Source organism: Sceloporus undulatus, chromosome 1, assembly GCF_019175285.1.
Source record: "Sceloporus undulatus isolate JIND9_A2432 ecotype Alabama chromosome 1, SceUnd_v1.1, whole genome shotgun sequence".
In the NCBI taxonomy this organism is placed as follows: Eukaryota; Metazoa; Chordata; class Lepidosauria; order Squamata; family Phrynosomatidae; genus Sceloporus; species Sceloporus undulatus.
Genome location: NC_056522.1, coordinates 292,478,565 through 292,503,049, shown reverse-complemented (window position 1 = coordinate 292,503,049; position 24,485 = coordinate 292,478,565). Strand labels below are relative to the sequence as shown.

Sequence of the window (24,485 nt, the reverse complement as noted above, 5' to 3'; positions counted from 1 at the left end):
GACTACCTAACCATAATTTTATCCTTCCAGGAAGGTTAAAATTAAATGATTCTGAAACTTAATTTCATGAGGACACTTGATTTACAGTTGGAAGTTGTGTTAATATTTCATACACCAGTATAGTATATTACAGCCCCTGTATTCATGGACCTGTTTCACTATCTGTGAACTGAGTTTATATATGTTCAAGTTCCATTGTGAGCCGGACTTCATTTATGTAAACTGAGGACTACAGTTATGAGAATAACAGTGCAGGTCAAAGGGGACATTAAAAAGTGAATAGAGAACAGTCAGTGGACATCAAGTTATCACGGTTGGTATTGATGCTAATGTTGTCTTATTGAAAAAATGTTTTGCCTTTATTCAGTGTAATGCTTGCCAGTTTTATATGAGTATGTATCTGCGGAGTGTGCCCCCCCCCTTTTTTTTCCCTGGTAAATACTGTTTTTCATGGTTTCATTTACCTTCCAAGTAGTTTGGCTTTTTATTATAACACTTGTGTTTGGATGTGTATGACTTTCTTTAGGGTGGCAGAATGCAAATTTTACAAGTACCCATTCCTGCTGTCCGTGTTGCTGTTGTTATCAGTTTGTTGCTTTGCGTTCGTTTTCATAGAATCATACAGTTGGAAGAGACTGCAAGGGCCATCCAGTCCAAACCCTGCCATGGCAGGAAATCTCAATCAAGCATCCCGACAGTGCCATCCAGCCTCTGTTTTGTAGCTACTTTAACTAGTTTAATACATGTTTTCATTGATTCAAGTAGTGGCTCTGTTTTGAATGGGATTATTTATATGTAGTTATAATATGGGAGAAAAACTGGCAAACCAACTCTGATTATTCCTTCCTAAGAAAACCCGATGAATTCATGGGATCACCATAAGTTTACAGATGATTGCAAGGCACATGCACACACCAAACATACAACATATGCTAGGGCAGAAATGGCCACTTGTGTCTGTCAAGATGTTGTTTGGCCTGTACTTACATTAGCCTAACCAGCATAACCTGGTGAGGCATTTATCAGGTGTAGCCTGAAAGCCATCTGACATCCTGGGTCTGAGGATGGTGTATCCTCTATACTTTTTTTTAAACCATGACCTTGTAAAATATATCAAGCAGTGATCGCTGTAGAAAGAAGCTTCAGCCTTAATTGCACTCATACCTTATTCCATCATAATAATACTATATACTATATATACTATACCAGTATAGGTATACTAGCAGTGAAAAGAAGAGAGTTGCAGGTGGCAGAGGCGGTGGAAAAGAGTAAGACATTGGAGAAGTAGAAGAATTTGTCTGCTGGCTGTGCAACCTCGAAAAAAGTGGTGTAGTGCACGAAAAAGTGATAGTAGCTGCAAACAGGATTTTGGCTTTCCATACAAAATGAAACAAATAAATGAGATGACAATTGGTTATACTGGTTTTCCTGTCTTCATCACTCATTGAATTAAAACTGATGCTTCTAACCCTAGTAAGACACAGTATTACCCTTTTTGAATCCTTACATTTGTGAGGCATTGCTACGGGATTAAAGATTCCTGTCATACTTTGCACTCAGTATGAGCTGTTACTAATGACAGATGATTTGGGGGGCAGTGAGTCGAGAGGACACAGATGACAAATCCAGGAATTTCTAATCATGCTGCAGTGAGATATTGTCTGATCGGCAGTTTAATACTACTACTGTGATGAGAAATAAGCGATAAAACAAAATGTACACAATATGTGGAATTGGAATTAGATGTGCTGACGTAGGAATGGCTTTGCTCTTGTCTTAGCAAGGATAGAATCAAAATCGTGATCCAGTACTATGGTGGATCTAAAAATAAAATAATGCCCCAAACCATTTCCTGTTTCCATTTTTCTAATTAAGTGCAGGAAATAATTTTCAGTACTTGTTTTGGGATCTTTTCTTCCCTACAGCTGTGATTTAGACATGATTACTGTGAGAGAATGTAAATGACTTGAAGGCACAACAACAATAACAGATGGAAACATATTATTTCTTCAGCATCAAAATGTGACCCCCCAGTAATAATAAGTCACAATTGTCAATTTAATTCTGAATTGTCACTGTCTTGATCAACATGAGTTGGCTAAGAGCAGTTCTGGTACTAGTGTTAGAGGAGTCACACCAGAGCTTCTTTCAGTCATACTAGTCTACATGAGAAGAACACCAAGAAACCTTCACCTTTATCCATGGAGCACATAACAATCCATAATTTTGGCCTCAAACTGCCTTTCATGTATACATGAGGCCAACTATATTTGAACAATAAGTGAGGCTGGATGGCACTTGTCAGGGATGCTTTTGATTTGGATTTCCTGCATGGCAGGGGGTTGGACTGGATGGCCCTAGTGGTCCTTTCCAACTCTATGAGATGCTGATCTATGATTCCTATATATGGTGTATCAGGCTTGCTAATATGAAAAGCAAAAAGGCAAAAACTAGAGAGTATTGTCTGAATCCACAAAGATAAATCTTATACTCTGCTGATTTGATTTTGAGTCATTGTGAACAGGACAGAGATAATGTGCAATGTACAGTGATAATATGACCAAGTAAATAGTTGTCTTTTTGGATTTCATTTAGTCCCCCTGAGAAGGCCCTAAGAGTACCCACAGCTTTTGTACTGATGAAGTCAATCTTGAACCATGGCCTGTTACAGACTGCCGAAAATAAAGCGGCTTCGGGTCTCTTTGGAGGATGCTATTTAAATGATGCATGCATCCTAAGAATCCAGAAGCTGCACCAAAAGCTGCACTCCGGTGCTTAGGAATGGAGTGTGGGCTTTGGTGCGTACCTCCGGACTCTTAGGACCCATGCATCATTTAAATAGCATACCTCCAAGAGACCGGAAGCAGCTTTATTTGGCAGTCTGTAACAGGCCCTGTCTCCCCTTGCCCTTGTAAAATGACTGAATAGAATTCATAGTGATTTTGTTTATATGTACTTACTTGCATGTATAAGATTTAGTTCTTGTTCAATTGAATGCATAGCCTATTTAAAAACCAAGACTCTAATTACTAGGGCTATATGCTTCGTTCACAAAGCACAAGAGAGCATTAAGGGTACAGATCATATCCTTACTCAGACCTGAGCATGAGTATTCTGGTCTGTTTTTTTCACTCTTCATATTTCGTTGGTTGTGTAATTGTGGAAACACATTTGCCACAGCAGACACGTATCAATTGTCAGTTTTCCTTTTCATACCTTCTATTTAAATTTTGAACATGTTACATCAAGGAATCCAAGTGCATATGCGAAACCATTGTATTTAGTCTATTCTATTCATCTCTTACATTTGGTTTTTGCATCAAGCCTTCTGTTTTCATGTCCCATTTAAGAGCTGGATATTCAGTGACATGATATTGAAATTGAAACAAACCTGTACCATTTCAGGATTTAAAATGCACAAACCAGCAAATGTTCTAGTACATGAACAGCAAGTAATAGAATCATAGAGCTGGAAGAGACAACAGGGCATTGAGTCCAACCCCTGTCTTACTATCTTGGATGAAGGTTAAAATATGGCTGTGCAAAGTGCTATAATACCAGTTTATATGAGAAGTATATTTTGAGTAAAGCGCTGATTTCAAACTTAGCCCCACCTAGAAAATGGTGTTGAGCACTGGGACTAGGGTGGAAGATACTGTAGATTGGATTATGAAATGGAAATTGTAAATGGAGGGAGGGGGGCATATAAAAATGATATATGATGGGAAACATATATGGAAAAACAAATACAAGTGACCTAATGGAGTGAGCAGCCTGTAAAACGAGAAGAAGGGTGAAGTTGAGATGAAAACAGAATGGGTGATATCCAGGAAACACTTCCAGTGGAATAGAAATGAGTTGATTTGATAACAACCAGTGTGAGGTCAAGAATTAATAGTGTTGGTAGGCTATTATTGTATGGATGAAGAGAAAGGCAAGAGTTAAATTAAAATGAAATTGAAGGGTGGTGTCTGGTTAAAATTGGGTTAACAAATCTGGTTACAGGATAAATGTGCAAGTTGATAAACTATGGAAAATAGATGGTTTATATTGAATGTTATATATAACAGATTTAGTTGTAACTAGGAAGATACATTACATTTAAGTGACAAGACATTGTTGTAAGGAGGAGAAAATTCCACATTGCTTAATATATATAATGGCTTAAATGTTGATATCATTAAGAAAGATACATGGTGTGATGCGTTAATGTTAGATCTATTACCCTAGGGAAGAAAGAGAAATTATACTGATAGTAGCATCTGTTAAAGCAAAGATCTTTCATTTATTTCTTTACTCGAATTATACGTAAGATTTTATTGTATCTAGTCCTCAAGAATCTACTTCACAGACACAGCAAATGAAATGCAATCATAATTAAAATGTTATATTTGTCTTCTATATATAATAGTAAGTACCTGAGGACTGAGTTTTCCTTACTGGAGAGAAACAGTGTTCTCCTGCACAATCATTTTTTCAAATGATTTTTGCAGTGTATCCTGATATCTCACCATTAGCCTGGTGGCTGTAGGTGATCCCAGTAAAACATGCTGAGAGATTAGCTTTCTGGGATGATGTGGTATGGCTTCCGCAGGTCCTGTAATGAAGAACGGCTGTAATTCCTGAAGCTGGGTAGAAGTGCTTAGATTCCAGCACACTTATATCTGAAGCATGTCATTAAGGTACTGTAACAATTAGATGTAAACTTATTTAAAAGAATTCATAATTGTTCATTCCGCTATATTGTTCAGATAGAGAAAAATCAAGTATTAGCTGTTTAGCTTTGTAAAACATATGGGGTTTATGGTACTTTACATTTTTGGAACTTGACCTGAACTGTATGGAGTTTCTGGTCTTTTCATAAGTGTGTAAGTTACTTTTAAAAGTTAGGTTATTGTTGTACATCTCAGTTACATTAGTTATATCTCTTTACTTTCATGTGTGTCTAAAAATACCGAAATTGTACTTGAGGAAGAGATTTTAATGTACAAACTCTGAACTGTGGTACAAAACATATTAGTTCTGTGTATCTAATTGTGCTTCATCATCTACAACAGAGCACAAGGCACAACTATGAGGCAGTATTTGACCATGTGGTATTCTTTTTCTAGCATTTAGTGAGAGAAAACACATTGGAACCATAAAATTAATTAGAAGTTTGAGTGTAACTGCAAAAGGAAAGAAGTTAACCTTTGCTTATGCAGGGATACTGTTGTTATTGGCGAATACTAATTACAAGTAACTGTTTGTAATAAGTTACTTCAGGCTGTGCTTTTCATAGTTTATAATTCTCCTTCTTCCCCCTCTTCATGAAAAAAACTCATAAAAACAACAACAATACGATGTACTACTACGCCACATTGATATTTCTTGACTTGTATGTCAAAACTTAACATATAGTGCTCATAGACAACGAGAATTATTCCTAACAATCCAAAGTGTGGTTTGATAGTTTTGCAGACTTTGAAGACACATCTAATTATACTATTCTCAGAAGTCGTTGACTTTTTCATATATTCCTGTTGGCACATGTGTACTCTACCAACTCGACTACTTTAATGAGTGGTAGCATTAAAAAAAATCCTTAGTGTGAACAACTTGCAGTGAAACAGGTGTTGGGACAGGCACTTAGTATCAGAAAAAGGTCCTATCCAGGCCAGCTGCTTGTGCCCTGGATATGTACTAGGGTTGGGCGTCAGGCATTTTTACATACGCCCGCACAACCCTAACATTGAGCTGTGGCGGCATAATGGCAGCACCCTGGATACACGGACACCGTCATTATGATGTCATGGCGCGCACTGCGTCCAAACAGGCAGTGCGGCATGGCGGAGTGTTCAACGCGCGTCAGGCTGCTGTGGCAGCTAATACAGGGCACGGAAGGACGCTCCCTGCTCCCAGAGGGTGCCTTGTTCCCACGGCAACTAGATGGCCACGGGAACGGTGCCAGGGAGAAAGGGCTGAGCGGCACCTTTCAACTCTGGCTGCAGCAGCCCAAGGGTGTCCTGGGGCATAAAGCCCAAGGACACCCTTTCGATCAGGAGAAGTGGCATTTTGCACTTCTCCCTGGTCCGGAAAAGCACCAGATTGGGGCTTCTGGGCTGCCGCTGTGGCTGCCTGGCCCCAAACGTGGTGTAGAGGGGCGGCTGCAGGCTGCCCAAATGGGCAGTCGTGATCCCACCTACGTCGCAACAGAATATTTTGGAGTTTTGAGAAAACTCAGTAAATACTGTCATTTGTTGTAGATGTGGGCATAGCTGAAAGTGTTGTGAAAAGAGTCCTGGCCCTCCCTGCTCAGTTTTTTGTGGTGATGTAGGGAAGAACAAGAATACTGTTTGCCATTTGTTAGCATATTGCAGTGTTAAATTACATATTTTTCAGTTCCCTGATAAGGAGTCATTGACATAGAGGTGAGAGAATTGGAAATGTCCTGTCATCTCTGGCCTGGGAGTGAGTGAAAAGGCTGGCTCATTCCCACAGGGCTAGCCTCAAGAAGAAGAGTGTGATTTTATTTTATGTATTTTTATATTTGATGTATTTTTATTGCGGTAACCCGCCAGATTCCTTGTGATGGGCAGATATTAATAATCATTTATTATGTGTTTTGTTGTTGGTTGTTGTATTATTTAGTTTTGTTTTGATCACATCAAAATATACTATTTGTTCTCAAAATGGAAGATACTATTTCAGGAGAGTTCGTCTTCATGTAAGGTATTCACACCAGAATACTGTAAAACTTAAAGTTTGAACAGCTTCCAAATTGCTTTCTCTGAAAAAAAAAAGTGACAAACCTGCCTGTAAAGCCAGTTTACATTTACATCCTGCTGGTAGGGTGAGTGACAGGAGGAGGAACAAACTTAAAACGCATACTTGAGTGGTATCAGTAAGCCAACCTTCGTAAATCATCTTTCTAGCATTTGACACAAAGCTTGTTTTCCTGTACAAAACATGCAGTCAAGAATGAATTGGACTAAGAATGTCAGCTTACGACTAAACAACCAAAAATCATTCCTCGGGTCTGTAAAATGGATGGCTTTAAATATTATTGGAGGAAATTATAAAATGTCACCTAATTAATCACACAATGGACCAAGATGTTGGTTTCTCTTCTGGATTGGGTTTTTTCAATGAGAAGTTAGTGACTTTTGCCTAGAAGCTTTCATACTTTAAATTGATGCAATTACTATTGCATTAATTGTTGACACAACTAAATCTGTACACATAGTAGACATGTTCCTACTTGAAAGAAGCGTTAAGAGGAACTCAGTGTGCTGTCGATTCAGGCAGGATGATTCTTAAGTTGGCCGCCACGAAATATTTTGCATTGGATGTCTGGTCAGTTTTTTTTTTTCAATAACATCTGCTGAAAGGAAGGAGATTTTTTAGTATCCCTAGCTATTTGCTCGTTCGAGCCCTTCATCCACTAACTATTTAGAACTGAGTAATGTTGTCTCTACATCTCTATAACTGATCTCCCTTGCGTTTATAATGGCCTAGGTAGTAGGTTTTAAATTGTTACCGTGTATTGGTCTCTGGACTTGTTTTCAAAATATTAGGAACTATAACCACTTCTCCTCCCTGTTTCATTTTTTTCTCCAGACCAGTTGGTCTCAACTAGAGGGGTACCCTCGCCCAGCCAGCACTTGCAAACATAAGAAATCCGCATGTTTAGCCCTCAAACTGCTGGTCGTGTCTAGTTGAGAAGTACTGTGTTAATTTTCTTCTGTAAGATCTCAGAGGATGTTCTTTTCTACACTTTTTAAACATAATAGCACTCTCCTTGGAAATAATGCGGACATTTTACACCTGCAAGTGCCCAAGGGAACCATTCCATGTGACATCAGAAGCAAACATTTTTAGCTTGGCAATACAGCTAATAATGGTTTGTATGCCATTGTGTCATATTCCAGTTTCATATTATGATTATCACACTTTTTGTCAGTGGGCTGGTTGAGATTAGATAGCAGAATGTGCAGGGACAGTGGGGTCACCAATACCTGCTCACTCTGCAGCCGTCAGCTCTCTGAAAATATCTTGTTCGCAAGCTTTGGTGGAAGCCAGAGGCTTCGCTAGGACAGTGATTAAAATCGCTTTTCATCAGTGAGCAGAAGAAATTTCATGCTAATTGATCTGGCCTATTGTATGCGTTTTATGTTAACATTATATGTTAAGTAATGTGTTGCCCCACATTTCCACTAGGAATTCTCTAAGCAACTACCATATATACTTATCTTAAGTTGAGAAATTTATGCCAAAAATTGACCCCTAAATCCCAGGTTGACGTATTTAATGGGGTCAGTTGGTAATGTGATAGGCAGCTCATTCAGATTCTCCATACGTCAGGAGAGCAGTGTCTTTCTCTTTTGACACAAAAGCAAGGAAAGTCTTAAATCAGTAATACAGAACCTTGTTAAAGCAGTATTGGTACATAACTATAGCTTCCCAGGTAATTGTTGTGCTTCCTTCCTAATTACTGCAGCATGAGATTGTCCTCCATTGTCTTGCACGGATGATTGCGCATTGCTACAATCAGTTTTCAGTTTCATCAGAACTGGATTTTTCATCAGACTTCACCATGAAAATGAAAAAGACTTCGGTTTGTCGGTAATGAATGTGTATTGGCAGTATTTTCTAGGATTAATGGCTTCAGTTTGGGATGTTTTGGTCTAGATAAAAAAGCTTCTTCACTTTGGCAAATGAATTCCACTTATCAAGTTTGGCAGGATGAACAATTGATACATACGCACAGCCGTCAGCTGTTTGATCCTCTGAGCAGCCAGTTCGCAGTGTTTCCAGCTTGACCAATATATAATATTTCTAATGAGAACTTCTCTCGCTCATGTTTGTTTTAAAACCCATCCTTGTTTTTGACCTGTTACAAGTTTTTTTTCCTCCGTTGGGTTTGGTTAGGACTTTGAAACAGTTTTCACTAGTATAGAGGAAAGAACGGTGATCTATTTGATAGGAGTGATACCCCCGTTTACCTACTCGTTAAAGCAAAACCGTTGCCGATGCTGAGGGCTTTACAGAAAACATACTTCATTTTTCTGTTTAGTTGAGATTTAGGAAGTGTGGTTGCATCTTCATTTTAAGACTGATAAGTGTATTTGCCTCGCGTCTTAATCTCAAATGTATGATACAGCTGAAATGTGTGGTTTGGGTGTTATTAGTTTTTAAGTCAAAGATTTTTAGTGTTTGCAAAAACAAAGGCACATCACCAAATAATACACAGGTCATCATGTCCTGTGACCAGAATTCCACTCCGTTTATGATAGAAGTATTGCGAAGTTGAGTTAGGAGCCTGACAGTCCATCCCCATCAGAATCAGGCTGCCTAACCTTGCAGGTAAATGAAAAAAGTCCATTATTAGTATTGGGTTTGAAGAGGTTTAAAGGTGTAAGGCTTTGGTTGGGCCAGATTTTTTCTTGACTTTTTATAGGAATTTTGATTTGGGTTAGATAGGAGCCATATGCCTTGCTTGTTGCCTTGTCACGTTTTCTTCCTGAAACAAAATACAGCTAATAAAAGTACATGTAACAAGAGAGTCGATGGTCCTAAATCCTATTGCTGAGTAAAGTAAGCTATCAAGACATAAAATCCCATTGTTCATGGATCTGCTCTATTGGGATATGAGCAAGTGGATTTACTTGTGAAGACAGCTCAAGTGTATGAATAATTTACTGAGAAATGCAGGGCACACCATGTGATATAACGCTGCGCACATTTCCAGCTTCCTATGCTGGAAGCTGCACGGAAGAAGAGCAAGTGACAGAAGGAACATGGTGTGGGGCTCCCACTTGAGCATCCGTGTTTTTTTTTTAATAATAATAATAATAATAATAATAATAATAATAATAATAATAGTTCATTTATATTTCCCACCTCTCCCTAAGGACTGAGGCAGACTTACAATAATAAAAATGGAACACCAATTTACATATATAAAATACATCTTAAAATCAAGACAGCACATTAAAATTCATATATCAACATATCATTCACATACTCAGAGTGGGATGTTCTTCAGTTTTATAAAAGATCAGGGGGATAAGTCCACTGGAAAAGGTCCGTTTTAATAGCTTTCTTAAAAGCTTCTAGAGTATCAGTTGGATCTCTACCGGTAAAGCATTCCACAGTTTAGGGGCCATGACAGTAAATGATTTGTGGGAAGTTGACAATAATCTGGTATTTGGATAATCCAAAAGATTCTTCCCGGATGTTCTGAGAGTGCGGGGCGAATTAGATAGGGAGAAGCGTTCCCTCAAGTAACTCAGGCCCAAGCCATATAGGGCTTTAAAGGTTATGACCAACACTTTGTACTGTGCCCGGAAGCTGATTGGCAACCAGTGAAGGGATTTTAATATAGGTGTTAGGTCAGATCTAGGTGTTCCGGTGACCAATCTAGCAGCCGCATTTTGAACCAGTTGAAGCTTCCGAACTTGGTACAAAGGTAGTCCCATGTAGAGCGTGTTGCCTAAATCAAGACGAGAGATTACCAGTGCAAGTACCACTGCTTCAAGGTCCTTTCGGTCCAGGTAGGGACACAGTTGGCATATCAGCCGAAGCTGATGCCAGGCACTTTTGGCCATCACATCTACCTGAGATGATAACTGTAGAGATGGATCCAAAAGTACCTCCAAACTGCGTACTTCATCCTTTAGGGGAAGTGTGATCCCGTCCAGGACAGGTTGACAAATCTCCATCCCTGGACTTGGGGAACCTATCGCTAGTACCTCTGTTTTCCCTGTATTCAACTTGAGTTTGTTTTCCCTCATCCAGCCCATTACTGACCCAAGGCAGGCATCAAGGGGAGAGATGCCTTCCTTAGTCACTTCATCAGTCAGAGACATAGAGAAGTGTATTTGGGTGTCATCAGTATACTGATAACACTGTGCCCCATGTCTCTGGATGATCTCTCCCAGTGGTTTCATGTAAATGTTAAACAGCATGGGGGACAGACTGGCACCCTATGGAATGACAGATGTCAGCTCTCTTTTTGCAGAGCAGCTGCCCCCCAGTTCCATCATCTGGGATCTACCTGAGAGGTAGGATCGGAACCACTGAAGCGCAGTGCCCCAGATACCTAACCCCCTCATGTGTTCCAGAAGGATACCATAGTCGATGGTATCGAAAGCCGCTGAGATGTCCAAGAGCACCAACAAGGTCACCCTTCCCCTGTCGATGCCCAGACGGAGATCATTGACTAAGGCGACCATGGCCGTCTCAATTCCGTATCCTGCCCTGAAGCCGGTTTGAAATGGGTCCAGATAATCTGCTTCATCCAAGACAGCTTGGAGTTGGAGGGCCATGCCCTCTCGATCATTTTACCCGAGTTGTTTCTCAGCAGGGGATCTAGAGAGGCTTTCTTTAAAAGTGGTTTCACTATTGCTTGTTTTAGGTGCTTTCTGCACCGCCATTTGGGACATCCTCTGGACGTCCCATTTTAAAAAAGGGGCGTCTCTTACAGACGCCCCTGGGCCTAGTACGGACTCTGTCCGTACAAGATGGCGCCGGCCCTTCTACATGGCCGGCGCCATCTTTGCGTATCGGACGCTGAGCGTCCGTACGTGTCGCGCCGCTTGTGATGTAGCGAGCGCGCCCCTGGCGCCTCGCTACGTCGCAAACGCGACGGAAAAAGAAGCTCCATTTTGGAGCTTCTTTTTCGGTCCGCGCGGGAGTCGGGCCGTGTGAAGGCTCCGGCTCCCCCGCGGACCTACTGGCGGCGGCGGCAGATACCCCGCCTTAGTTTTGTTGGAAATACTCCTTCCTTTAGGGATGCATAAAGTTTTTGTTGCATCCCCTCCCGCCCCCCGCCCGCTCGAGCAGTCAGCCATGATGGGCAAGGATCAAGAGAGCACGTCGTCCTCCTTACGCTTCCAAAGAGCTTGTCCACTTCATGGTTTACATGGGTATTAAAAATATTTAAGGGTTTTACATAACAAGAGACATCACCATGTTAGCCTGGAATATCATTACACTGAGCCTGCGCCATATGCGGGCTTCCCATACACAGCTTTCAGCATATGCTGAAGCCATAGCACAATATAATGAATGGTGCAAGCCACATACACATGGTCCATTATTTTCAATGGGGCGCGAGCATACATGATTTTCCCCTTACACAGTGGGGTCCAGAACGGATCCCCCACATAAGGAAAGGAAAGACTGGATGCAAAGGGATCTTGTAGAACCTTTGGGACTAAGTGAGCAAAAGAAGTTGTGGCATAAGCTTTTGTAACCAAGCCAATTAAAGCTTATGCATCTGAGGAAGTCCTGACAGTGAGCAAAATATGTCCTGACAGTAGAACACTAGTGTGTGCTTATGACATTGTCTTCTTTTGTCTCTCACTTCACAGGGCTATTTTCTTCTCTTTGAGTCGATGCTGGATTCAGTCATTTATGCAAGGGACAAGTACCTGGCAAAAGAAGGCTCAGGTTAGTCTGCTTTAATAAATGGTTCAGCTCTGAGGGGAAATAAAGATTTAGATTCTGTTATGCATGACTAAGAAAGTTCTTACCTGAAATGAAAAATGTTTCCATCATTTGAAGCTCCAAGGCATTTGTTTCATGGTATGGGTAATACAGAAGCATTAATGGGATATTTGGGCTTTAAATGAATAGCATTTTCAAGAACATGTTGACTTTTAAAAAATAATTGAAGAATAATCCTTGAAAGTTATTATACCAACTTTTTTCAGTTAATAACAAGGCATGAGGAAAGAACATTGCTAAAAGAAGGAGGAAAGAACATTAATAAAAGGATTTAGAAAAGACTGATCTAACTCTACCTGATAATTAACTAGTTTAGGTCATTTCTAAGAGTGAAAGCCAGTGAGACAAAAGTGAATCTCTGTTCACAGTTTGAACATCCCTTCTCCTTCCTTACCATGAGCTTCATTTGCCCTCCCAGATCTGCTCTGGTGGATCACCCAACCCTCCAGAATAGATTTCATGGGTCTGTTGACTGCAGGATGTTTTTCCATTAACAGATGTCATTCCATTGGTGTGTGGACACAATTGAATTGCAGCCCAAAGGTTCATTAAAAGTTTAGTAGCAATGAACATTATATGGAATGAAGATATGAAAGACCATGAGGGCTAGGTTAATTCATTTTTTGAAGAATCTAAAAAAGAAAAATTTGTCATGGTTGTAAAATGCTTTTATGATACCTTTTTTTGTGTTTGTGAACCAAGACCTCATATCTCACTATGTTGTTCATTTGAACTAAGCTTGGAGCAGGAAATCATGTGGAATTATTTCCTGGTTTCTCCATGTGTTTGTATTTTAAAGATACTAATATTATTTTAAATTCATTATCAGAAGGACTATAAAATCTTAAATTTTGGGAACTAGACAACTAGGTATATTATTCTGTAGTGGGGTGGGGGAAAATGTCCCCTGCTCTCCACTAACACTGAAGCATCTGTGTTGTTGTTGTTTAATTAGATTTGACCTTCCAAATGCCCAACCCTAGCATCAAGAAAGAAAACCCTAGCACCAAAAAAATAAATAAAAATAAATTAATTCTAATTCTGTGATTTATTTCCTTGGACATATGACATGGCATTCTTGGCAAAGCTTTGGAAAGATGGTAAGGTCAACGTTAGAGGTTTCCTTAATGCTGCAGTTTCCATAAATTAGATGCTTCATTATGCAGTATTACTTACTTTAAAGGAGTTGTGTCCATTGCTATTTACATGTACTGTATTCGTAATACTTACATCTAGTTTTAAATGTCTTAAGAAGTATGCTGGCAAACTCTTTGAACATCTAGTGTCACTGGAATTAATCCTTGTTGACTGCTGCAGTCACCTATGAGTGTTCTAGTGTCTTTCTTGCCTCACAATTTTGGAATTTTATTATCACTCCTTTACAGTGGCTTCTTTTCAGTGCCTAATATTAAATACACACAGGCCTTTATAACATTGGAATCTGGATGTCATTGAATTGTGGTCTTTTCGGGTCCTTGCCTGCAGAAAAAGTGGGGTATTAAATAAATAAATAAATAAATTTGGGGAGGGGGAACTACTGAGAATGTATGTGTTATATTGCAAAACAGGAGGCTGGATAATATGTTATATTGTGTGTCCTTTTACCCTTGACTAGTTTGTCTTACTCTTTTAATTATAGACAGCAGTAGGAAAAGAGTAAGAGTGCAATACAGATGGAATCAGTCAGGGAAGTTATGACCCTAAGTTCTCAAGACTCTTTGTAGGATTGTTAATAACATGATATCTGGGAGGTCTGTCATTCATAGGGTTGCCAAAAATCAAAGCTGATTTGATGGTATATAACAACAAGAAGAACAAGTGATAGGAAATAAGGGTCACAAGGTTTGAATATCTGGTGATTCTTGGCTGAGTTGATGCATGCAAGCCTTTCGCTACCCGCCATGTTTTTCTTACTAGCACAAGGAACTAAAATTAATCAGTGGAAAGCTGAACCAGAGCTCCTAACTGGACCCATTGCAATTCAGGATCATAAGGCAGGGCTGTTTCTAGGCTTACAGATTTGAGTAAGTCAGCATCCCAAGCACTGCAAGTTTTCCCTTTGTGGTTAGTTTGGTCATTCACCTGAGGCTGAATGGGGGAACAAATGATTTCATTTATAGTAAGAAGCTTGCATTCCCATCCAGTTTAAATGTAACTGGTTTACCCAAGTGTATTTTCACTCCTCCTTACTGTTTACAGAATTAGATTGTGGAACATCTAATTTTGACGTTTGGTAATGGGAAGTGCTGAGTCGTCTGTGCTCACTGATCCACTTGCTAGCTATGTGCACAGCTGGGTAGCTTAATTAAAAACGCTGCTTAGCCAGGGGAGAAAGTAGGACATTTTCAAGACAGACTGTAGAATTTAAAACACCCTGAGAAAGTTATAATCCTTTGTCGGATTATAACAATATAAAGCCAAATATTGCCATGTTTTGTATTTTGCTTGACTCTTGCCCAAAATAATTATGGTAAGAGATGTACTTATCATTTGTATTGCACCTAAAACAATAGGAAGTTATTTACAGGAGAAATACCTATTTTAAACTGAGATCTTTCTGTTTTTAAATCGTTATCTGGGTGGGTGGGTGGGGGGAGTAGTAATTTGAGTTTCCCAACAGAGAAAGTTTGAGATCTAACAGAATAGAATTATTTTCTGCTTGCTTTTCCCCTTGGGTGTAGTATGTGGTTTTGGAAAGCTTGCTGAGAACACTTCTTGTTCTCCGTGCAAGTAGTATAGTTGTGTAATTTCAGATTTTCCATCTGCAGATTTTTGATGCAAAGGGCTAAACCTGTACACCCAGGAGGTAAATATTTTAATTGCCTGTCTAAAACAGGACTAGGCAATCAATTCAACAAATCTGACATCTTGAAAGTGTTATCACTTGGAAGACCTGTATCTTTTTGCTGTTCTGTTTCAAGGAGCAGTGGAGGAGTAGAGAAAGGAAGCAAGAGGCATGCAGTAGTGGATGGTGGGTATGGATAGATGCTCTAGGCATGCAGCATTTGTATATGCCATACTCTGTCGCCTTTGTCTTTATCATAGTCCTTTTCCGCAAGCAGCTGAACAGTTAATGTCTTCTGAAGAATATTCCTAGGGAAATCAAATGGAGAATATTAAGCAGTCCAGCTACTCTTAAATGTTGCCTGAGAGCTCACTAACCAACCAGTGGGAAAATGAAAATACAAGTCAGTTGTCTTTTTTTGGTAAGCTTGGAAGTTAGAAAATGGGGCAGGTGGGGGTATAATTTCTTGATATGGAAGCTTTGCTAGATGTGGTTCAGGTTGACTCAAACTGTTGAATCATGGCGGTATCCAGACCGGCACTTTGCGCTGGCCTGGATATATGCTAGGGTTGCTTCAGGGCATCCTTTACAGACACCCCTCAACCCAAGCACGTAACTGCGGTGTGGTAATGGCGGCACCCTGTCTACATGGGTGCCGCCATTACAACGTCACAACCATGCCGCCTCCAAACGGAACGGCGGGGCATGAGGCTCGCACGCCGCTGCAGGGCGCTTGTGGCGCCCTTTTAGCGGCCCGGAAGGAGCTCCAAAACGGAGGTCCTTCCTCTGCTTGTATCACTGGCACAGCCTTTACACGGCTGCACCAGTGATACAAAAGAGAAAGGGGTCAAGCGGCCCCTTTCTCTCTTTCCCTGCCGCTGTCGGGGTGTCCTTGGGGCATGAAGCTCCAAGGACACCCCTTTCCAGGCCGTGGGGAAGCGGCTTTTTGCCGCTTCCCTGAGGCCTTGAAAAGTGGTGGATCTGGGCTTCTGGTGCTGCAGCTGTGGCAGCTCAGGCCCTGATCCGTCGGGGAAAGGGACGGGTGCAGGCTGCCCCAAAGGGGCTGTCAGTATCCCGCCATAGTCTGGATTTTTACCTATTGCTGAATGACAATCTTGAAAGCTCTATTAATTAAGGCTAATTAATGAAAGCAGATAGTTCTTGTTTGGAATGAGATATTGACATGCCATTGAAATTTAGCTGGAACATGACTGTTTAGTATGAGAGGAAGAACAGATGAAGTTGAAAGACAGGAACTTAGTACATTGTCTAAACTTTTCTCCCTCCCAATAGAGTAGAACATTAATAGTACTCAAGCTTGATTGTTCAGTTCATTTAGAGGCCTTTGGAATAGATTGCTTATGCCTTCAGGCATTTGTAACTGATGCACTTCTGCCAGTAAGTTTAGAAGGTTAATGACACTCAATGTAGGTGGTTTCTCACATTTCTCCATAAATCAGCCAGCAGGTGGGGTTAAAGCAGCAGAAGACCTCATGGCACATGAAGCTCTTTTTCTGTGAAGTGTAGCAGTAGATGGATGATTCTGTCACACACAAATGAGATAAAAATATGCTACATTAATATTTAGTTGGAATGTTTTCAAGACTTAAGCAAGAGGTCTGGCAACCTTCTTGACTAAGGAGAGGGTGAAAATTTCTAATGAATATGTGTTGATATAGTGTATACTGTTTTATTCACAACCTTTTTGCCACAATGTCTGTGTACCTTGAGTAACAGAAATATACTGATGTAATTCCTTACTTTTCTTCACTGTCTTTTTGTGTACATACATATATTTTCCTCCTACAGGACATAATAGACCAGTGATGGCAAACCTTTTTAGGTTCGCGTGCCAGGGGGTGGGGCTTCTGTCCCCTGGGATGGGGCTGCATGCTGGGGCGGGGCTTCTGGCCCAGGGGTGTGGCTTCCACCCTCTATGGGCGGAGCTTCCACCCTCGGGGTGGGGCTCTTCCCCTGCCCCCAGCTGTCTCTCAGAGACAGCTGGAGTTCAGCAAAGGCCCGTGAGGGGGAGGAGCCATGGGCAAGGCCCCAGTCCTCCTCTTCCCGGACCTTTCTTCACCCTAAAGGGCTCTCTAAAGCCCTTTGGGGGTGAGGAAAGGAGAAAAGGGAAGAATAGGAATGGCAGGGCTCCTGCCTCCCTCCCCACAGACCTTTCCCTGCCCTCTAGGTGCCCCGTTTGGGGCACTTGGAAGGCAGGGAAAGGTAAGTGGGGGAGGAAGGAGGGAGATGGGGAGGGCCCCTGCCTCCCTCCCCATGGAGCTTTCCCTGCCCTCCAAGTGCCCCAAACGGGGTACTTGGAGGGCAGGGAAAGGTAAGTGGGGAAGGAAAGAGGGAGATGGGGAGGGCCCCTGCCTCCCTCCCCGCGGAGCTTTCCCTGCTTCCAGCTGTCTGGCAGGCAAAGCTCCCTGAGGAGGAGGCACTGGTGCACGCCGGTCACTCCTCCTCTCCCCGCCCTTTTCCTGGCCTCTAGCTCTCTTGAAGAGGCATCTGGGGGCTGGAAAAAGGCTGTGAGAAGGAGCCAGAGGCGCGCTCCTCTGGCTCCTTCTCCGGAGTGCCCTTTTCTGGCTTGCAGCTGTCTCTGAGAGACAGCTGGGGGCCAAGAAAAGGCAGGGAGGGGTAGGAATGGGCACGCTCATGCCTCTTCCGCCTTCTCCCTCGCCCCGTGCCCGAAGAAATGGCCCAAAGTGCCACTTCCGGCACGCGTGCAGTGGGTTCGCCATCACTGTAATAGACTGTCTTCAAAGCAAGGCGATAAATAGAAAAAATAAGTTACAGAAGCCTCTAAAATTATGAACTTTGTAGCAACTCTGCCAAACTGTTATTGCCTGAGGGGCAAGTAGGATAAAAGTATGTACTCAAGATAAACTAGCTGTCAAATTTGCATATTTTTATAAGATATAAGATATAAATTGCTCATTACAATGCCACTAGCCGAATTGCGCAGCTCATATAACAGGACTTGACTCATAAATGAAACATTTCCTTCAGGTGTTTGTAACTTGCAAGCTTTTGCAAACCAGTTTGAAACAATTGTTCAGACTACCTAACTTCATAATTTTCATTCCTTTCCAGGAAGGTTAAAATATAAATGATTCTGAAACTTAATTTCATGAGGACACTTGATTTACAGTTTGAAGTTGTGTTAATATTTCATACACCAGTATAGTATATTACAGCCCCTGTATTCATGGGACCTGTTTCACTATCTGTGAACTGAGTTTATATATGTTCAAGTTTCCATTGTGAGCCGGAACTTCATTTATGTAAACTGAGGACTACAAGTTCTGAGAATAACAGTGCAGGTTCAAAGGGGACATTAAAAAGTGAATATAGAACAGTCAGTGGAATCAAGTTATCACTGTTGGTATGTGATGCTATAATGTTGTCTTATTGAAAAAATGTTTTGCCTTTATTCATGTGTGTAATGCTTGCCAGTTTTTATATTATGTATCTGGCTGAGTGTGCCCCCCCCTTTTTTTTTTCCCTGGTAAATACTGTTTTCATGTTTCATTTACCTTCCAAAGTAGTTGGCTTTTTTATTATAACACTGTGTTTGGATGTGTATGACTTTCTTAGGGTGGCAGAAATGCAAATTTTACAAGTACCCATTCCTGCTTCCGTGTTGCTGTTGTTATCATTGTTGTTGCTGCTTTCGTTTTCATAGAATCATACAGTTGGAAGAGACTGCAAGGGCCATCCAGTCCAAACCCTGCCATGCAGGAAATCTCAATCAAAGCATCCCCGACAGATGCCATCCAGCCTCTGTTTTGTAGCTACTTTAATATTTTATACATGTTTTCATTTATTCAAGTAGTGGCTCTGTTTGAATTTGATTATTTATATGTAGTTATAATATGGGAGAAAAACTGGCAAAACCAACTCTGATTATTCCTTCCTTAAGAAAACCCATGAAATTCATGGGATCACCATAAGTTTACAGATGATTTCAAGGCACATGCACACACACAAACATACAACATATGCTAGGGCAGAAATGGCCACTTGTGTCTGTCAAGATGTTTTTGGCCTGTACCTTACATTAGCCCTAACCAGCATAACCTGGTGAGGCATTTATCAGGTGTAGCCTGAAAGCCATATGAAGGCATCCTGGGTCTGAGGATGGTGTATCCTTCTATACATTTTTTTTTAAACCATGACCTGTAAAATATATCAAGCAGTGATCTGTAGAAAGAAGCTTCAGCCTTAATTGCACTCATACCTTATTCCATCATAATATATACTATATACTATATATACTATACCAGTATAGGTACTAGCAGTGAAAAGAAGAGAGTTGCAGGTGCAGAGGCGGTGAAAAGAGTAAGACATTGGAGAAGTAGAAGAATTTGTCTGCTGGCTGTGCAACTCTAGAAAAAGTGGTGTAGTGCACGAAAAAGTGATATAGCATGCAAACAGGATTTTGGCTTTCCATACAAATGAAAACAAATAAATGAGATGACAATTGGTTATACTTGGTTTCCTGTCTTCATCAGCTCATTGAATTAAAACTATGCTTCTAACCCTATAGTTACTACAGTATTACCCTTTTTGAATCCTTACATTTGTGAGGCATTGCTAAGGGATTAAAGATTTCCTGTCATACTTTGCACTCAGTATGAGCTGTTACTAATGACAGATGATTTGGGGGCAGTGAGTCGAGAAGGACACAGATGACAAATCCATGAATTTCTAAATCATGCTGCAGTGAGATATGTCTGATCGGCAGTTTAATACTACCTGTGATGAGAAATAATCAGATAAAAACAAAATGACAACAATATGTAGGAATTGGGAATTAGATGTTCTGACGTAGGAATTGCTTTGCTCTTGTTCTTAGCAAGGATTATGAATCAAAATCTGATCCAGTACTAATGTGGATCATTAAAATAAAAATAATGCCCCAAACCTTTCCTGTTCCATTTTCTAATTAAGTGCAGGAAATAATTTCAGTACTTGTTTTGGATCTTTTCTGCCCTACAGCTGTGATTTAGACATGATTACTTGGAGACATGTAAATGACTTGAAGGCACAACAACAATAACAGATGGAAACATATTATTTCTTTCAGCATCAAAATAGTGACCCCCCAGTATAATAAGTCACAATTGTCAATTTAATTCTGAATGTCAACTGTCTTGATCAACATGAGTTGGCTGAAGAGCAGTTCTGGTACTAGTGTTAGAGGAGTCACACCAGAGCTTCTTTCAGTACAGTACTAGTCTTACATTGAGAAGAACACCAAGAACCTTCACCTTATCCATGGAGCACATAACAATCCATAATTTTGGCCTCAAAACTTGCCTTTCATGTATACATGAGGCCAACTTATATTTGAACATATAAGTTGAGGCTGGATGGCCATCTGTCAGGGATGCTTTGATTTGGATTTCCTGCATGGCAGGGGGTTGGACTGGATGGCCCTAGTGGTCTCTTCCAACTCTATGATTCTATGATTCTATATATGGTGTATCAGGCTTGCTAATAAGAAAATGCAAAAAGGCTAAAAACTAGAGAGTATGTCCTGAAATCCACAAGATAAATCTTATAACTCTGCTGATTTGATTTTGAGTCATTGTGAACAGGACAGAGATAATGTGCAAATGTAACAGTGATTTAATATGACAAGTAAATAGGTTGTCTTTTTTGGATTTATTATTTAGTCCCCTGGAAGAAGGCCCTAAGAGTACCACAGCTTTTTAACTGATGAAGTCAATCTTGAACCATGGCCTGTTACAGACTGCCAAATAAAGCGTGCTTCGGGTCTCTTTGGAGGTAGGCTATTTAAATGATGCATGCATCCTAAGAATCCAGAAGCTGCACCAAAGCTGCCCTCCGGTGCTTAGGAATGGAGTGTTGGCTTTGGCGTGACCTCCGGACTCTTAGGACCCATGCATCATTTAAATAGCATACCTCCAAAGAGACCCGAAGCACCTTTATTTTGCAGTTCCTGTAACAGGCCCATGTCTCCCTTTCCTCTTGTAAAATGACTGCATAGAATTCCATAGTGATTTTGTTTATATGTTACTTGCATGTATAAGATTTAGTTCTTGTTCAATTGAATGCATAGCCTATTTAAAAACCAGACTCTAATACTATGGCTAATATGCTTCGTTCACAAAGCACAAGAGAGCATTAAGGGTACAGATCATATCCTTACTCAGACCTTGAGCATGATTATTCTGGTCTGTTTTTTTACTCTTCATATTTCATTGGGTTGTGTAATTTGGAAACACATTTGCCACAGCAGACACGTATCATTTGTCAGTTTCCTTTTCAGTACCTTCTATTTAAATTTGAACATGTTACATCAAGGAATCCAAGTGCATATGCTAAACCATTGTATTTAATCTATTCTATTCATCTCTTACATTTTGGTTTTTGCATCAAGCCTTCTGTTTCATGTCCCATTTAAGAGCTGGATATTCAGTGACATGATATTGAAAATTGAAACAAACCTGTACCAGTTCAGGATTTAAAATGCACAAACCAGCAAATGTTCTAGTAACATGAACAAGCAAGTAATAGAATCATAGAGCTGGAAGAGACAACAGGGGCCATTGAGTCCAACCCCTGTCTTACATATCTGGATGAAGGTTAAAATATGGCTGTTGCAAAGTGCTATAATACCAGTTTATATGAGAAGTCTATTTTGAGTAAAGCTGCTGATTTCAAACTTAGCCCCACCTAAAATGTGGTTGGAGCACTGGACTAGGGTTGAAGATACTGTATATTGGATTATGAAATGGAAATTGTAAATGGAGGGGAGGGGGGGGGCTAATATAAAAATGATATATATGGGAAACATATATGGAAAAACAAATACAAGTTGACCTAATGGAGTGAGCAGCCTGTAAAAACGAGAAGAAGGGTGAAGTTGAGATGAAAACAGAATGTGTGATATCCCAGGAAACTACTTCCAGTGGAATAGAAATGAGATTGATATAACAACCAGTGTGAGGTCAAGAATGTAATAGTGTTGGTAGGCTATTATTTGTATGGATGAAGAGAAAGGCAAGAGTTAAATTTAAAATGAAATTGAAGGGATGGTGTCTGGTTAAAATTGGGTTAACAAATCTGGTTACAGGATAAATGTGCAAGTTGATAAAACTATGGAAAATAGATTGTTTATATTGATGTTTTATTATATAACAGATTTATAGTTGTAACTAGGAAGATTAACATTACATAATTATGTGACTAAGACATTGTTGGTAAAGGAGGAGAAAATTCACATTGCTTAATATTATATAATGGCTTAAATGCTTGATATCATTATAGAAAGATAATGGGTGATGCTTTAATGTTAGATCTATTACCCTAGGGAAGAAAGAGAATATTATAAGATAGTAGCTATCTGTTAAAGCATAAGATCTTTCATTTATTTCTTTACTCTACATTATATACTTAAGATTTATTTGTATCTAGTCCTCAAGAATCTTACTTCACAGACACAGCAAATGAAAATGCAATCATAATTAAATGTTATATTTGTCTTCTATATGATTAATAGTAAAGTCTGGACTGAGTTTTTCTTACTGGAGAGAAACAGTGTTCTCCTGCACAATCATTATTTTCAAATGATTTATTTGCAGTGTATCCTGATATCTGCACCATTAGCCTGGTGGCTGTAGGTGATCCCAGTAAACATGCTGAGAGATTAGCTTTCTGGGATGATGTGTATGGCTTCCGCATGTCCTGTATGAAGACGGCTGTAATTCCTGAAGCTGTGGTAGAAGTCTTAGATTCCAGCACACTTATATCTGAAGCTTATGTCATTAAGGTACTGTAACAATTAATGTAAACTTATTTAAAAGAATACATAATTGTTCATTCCAGCTATATGTTCAGATAGAGAAAAATCAAGTATTAGCTGTTTAGCTTTGTAAAACAATATGGGGTTTATGGTACTTAACATTTTTGGAACTTGGACCTGAACTGTATGGATTTTGCAGTCTTTTCATCAAAGTGTGTAAGTTACTTTTAAAAATAGTTAGGTTATTGTTACATCTCAGTTACATTAGTTATATCTCTTTACTTTCATGTGTCTAAAAATACCGAAATTTGTACTTGAGGAAGAGATTTTAATGCTACAAACCTCTGAACTGTGGTACAAAACATATTATTTTCTTGTGTATCTAATTGTGCTTCATCATCTACAACAGAGCACAAGGCACACTATGAGGCAGTATTTGAACCATGTGGTATTCTTTTTCTAGCATTTAGTGAGAGAAAACACATTGGAACCATAAAATTAATTAAGAAGTTGTTAGTGTACTGCAAAAGGAAAGAAGTTAACCTTTGCTTATGCAGGGATACTGTTGTTATTGGCGAATGAACTAATTACAAGTAACTGTTTGTAATAAGTTACTTTCAGGCTGTGCTTTTCATAGTTTATAACATTCTCCTTCTTTCCACTCTCTTCATGAAAAAACTCATAAAAACAACAACAATAAGATGTACTACTGCCCACTTGATATTTCTTGACTGTATGTCAAAATTAACATATAGTTCTCATACAGGACAAAGAATTATCCTAACAATCCAAATTGTTGTTTGATATGTTTGCAGACTTTGAAGACACATTAATTATACTATTCTCAGAAGTCCTTGACTTTTCATATATTCCTGTTTGCACATTTGGTACTCTACCAACTCTGACTACTTAATGAGTGGTAGCATTAAAAAAAAATCCTAGTTGAACAACTTTCAGTTGAAACAGGTGTTGGGACAGTCACTTAGTATCATAAAAAGGTCCTATCCAGACCAGCGCTTTGTGCCAGCCTGGATATGTACTAGGGTTGCCTCAGGGCATTTTTTACATACGCCCCACAACCCTAACATGTAGCTGTGGCGGCATAATGGCAGCACCCTGGATACACGGACACCGTCATTATGATGTCATGGCCGCACTGCGTCCAAACAGCGCAGTGCGGGCATGGCGTGATGTGTTCACGCCGCGTCAGGCTGCTTGTGGCAGCCTAACAGTGGCACTGGAAGGACCTCCTTCCCAGAGGGTGCCTTGTTCCCACGGCAACTAGATTGCCACGGGAACGGTGCCAGGGAGAAAGGGCTGAGCGGCACCTTTCAACTCTGGCTGCAGCTCCCAGGGTGTCCTGGGGCATAAAGCCCCAAGGACACCCCTTTTCGGGATCAGGGAGAAGTGGCATTTTGCCACTTCTCCCTGGTC

The 24,485-nt window shown here is 40.2% G+C and overlaps 1 protein-coding gene across 1 annotated transcript in view; it reads left to right on the top strand.

The window, feature by feature from the left end:
- The window catches only part of PRMT3 (protein arginine methyltransferase 3), a 102,257-nt gene that overhangs the window by 43,435 nt on the left and 34,337 nt on the right, over positions 1-24,485 (top strand). The window contains exons 10-11 of the mRNA XM_042475760.1: positions 12,357-12,435; positions 22,891-23,078. Of these exons, the coding sequence (XP_042331694.1) occupies positions 12,357-12,435; positions 22,891-23,078 (267 nt within the window). The remainder of the gene's footprint in view (positions 1-12,356; positions 12,436-22,890; positions 23,079-24,485) is intronic.